Raw genomic sequence first — 819 nt, 5'->3', positions numbered from 1 at the left:
CAGCACAGACCCTGGACTCTTTCAGGACGGGCCTAAAAACCTATTGATTTAGGAAGGCCTTCTCGTGTTAGCTTTTAACTATTGTCCATTGTACTATTTGCTTGTGATGTTTTTAACTCTGTAGCACTCTGAGATTCTTTCTGAATGAAGAGTGCACTACAAATTAAATTAATTATTATTATTATTATTTATCCACAGCGAGTGCATTACTCACAGTATCCACAGCGAGTGCCGCCCTCGAACACAAAGCCGTTGGGCACGGCACCATAGCGTCGCAGCTCCGACAACTTCCAGTGGCCAGTGACAGCCGGTGGGAGGTCCCTGGTGACGACCAATAGGTTGTTGCAGAGGTGGAGGGAGGCGGGGCCGCTCACCAGTTTGGTACCTGGTTGGATGTTGACACTGAACCTGTGGACTAGAGAGAGAGAGAGAGAGAGAGACAGACAGAGACAGAGAGAGAGATGGAGAAAGTCAGTGAGAGAACCTGGAAAGTGGTCAAAGTTTGTGCCTTCAATGGATGAAAATGTGTCATATCGAGTGCGTGTGTGAGTGTGTGTACGCGCGCATGTTCCACATGCTCATTAACTATTAGTAACTACAAGTGAAGACAAGTGAAGCGTCATTGATCATAGGCCAGTATCAATCACACAACCCAATGAGATGGAAAATACAAACAAATAAACAGAGCATATCAAACACAAACGCATGAACACACATACACACACAAATAGTGTGACTTATGATGATGAAACAGTCCTTTAAGCTCTGCTGGTTGCAATTTGTCATCAGTCTGTTTCTGCAGATGGTGCTTTTCAAAGC

General features: G+C 44.9%; 1 protein-coding gene across 1 annotated transcript in view; it reads right to left on the bottom strand.

Moving 5' to 3' along the window:
* Nucleotides 1-214: 214 nt before the first annotated feature.
* The window catches only part of LOC310771679 (protein Dok-7-like), a gene marked incomplete at both ends in the record, with an annotated part of 11,653 nt that continues 11,048 nt past the window's right edge, over nt 215-819 (bottom strand). Inside the window, one exon of the mRNA XM_083664229.1 lies at nt 215-415. Within this exon, the coding sequence (XP_083520355.1) occupies nt 215-415 (201 nt within the window). The remainder of the gene's footprint in view (nt 416-819) is intronic.

This window comes from Poromitra crassiceps, assembly GCF_964638095.1.
Source record: "Poromitra crassiceps genome assembly, contig: HAP1_SCAFFOLD_998, whole genome shotgun sequence".
Taxonomy (NCBI): Eukaryota; Metazoa; Chordata; class Actinopteri; order Beryciformes; family Melamphaidae; genus Poromitra; species Poromitra crassiceps.
Note: the sequence above shows the minus strand (reverse complement) of the source record. Positions and strands in the feature narration are given on the sequence as shown.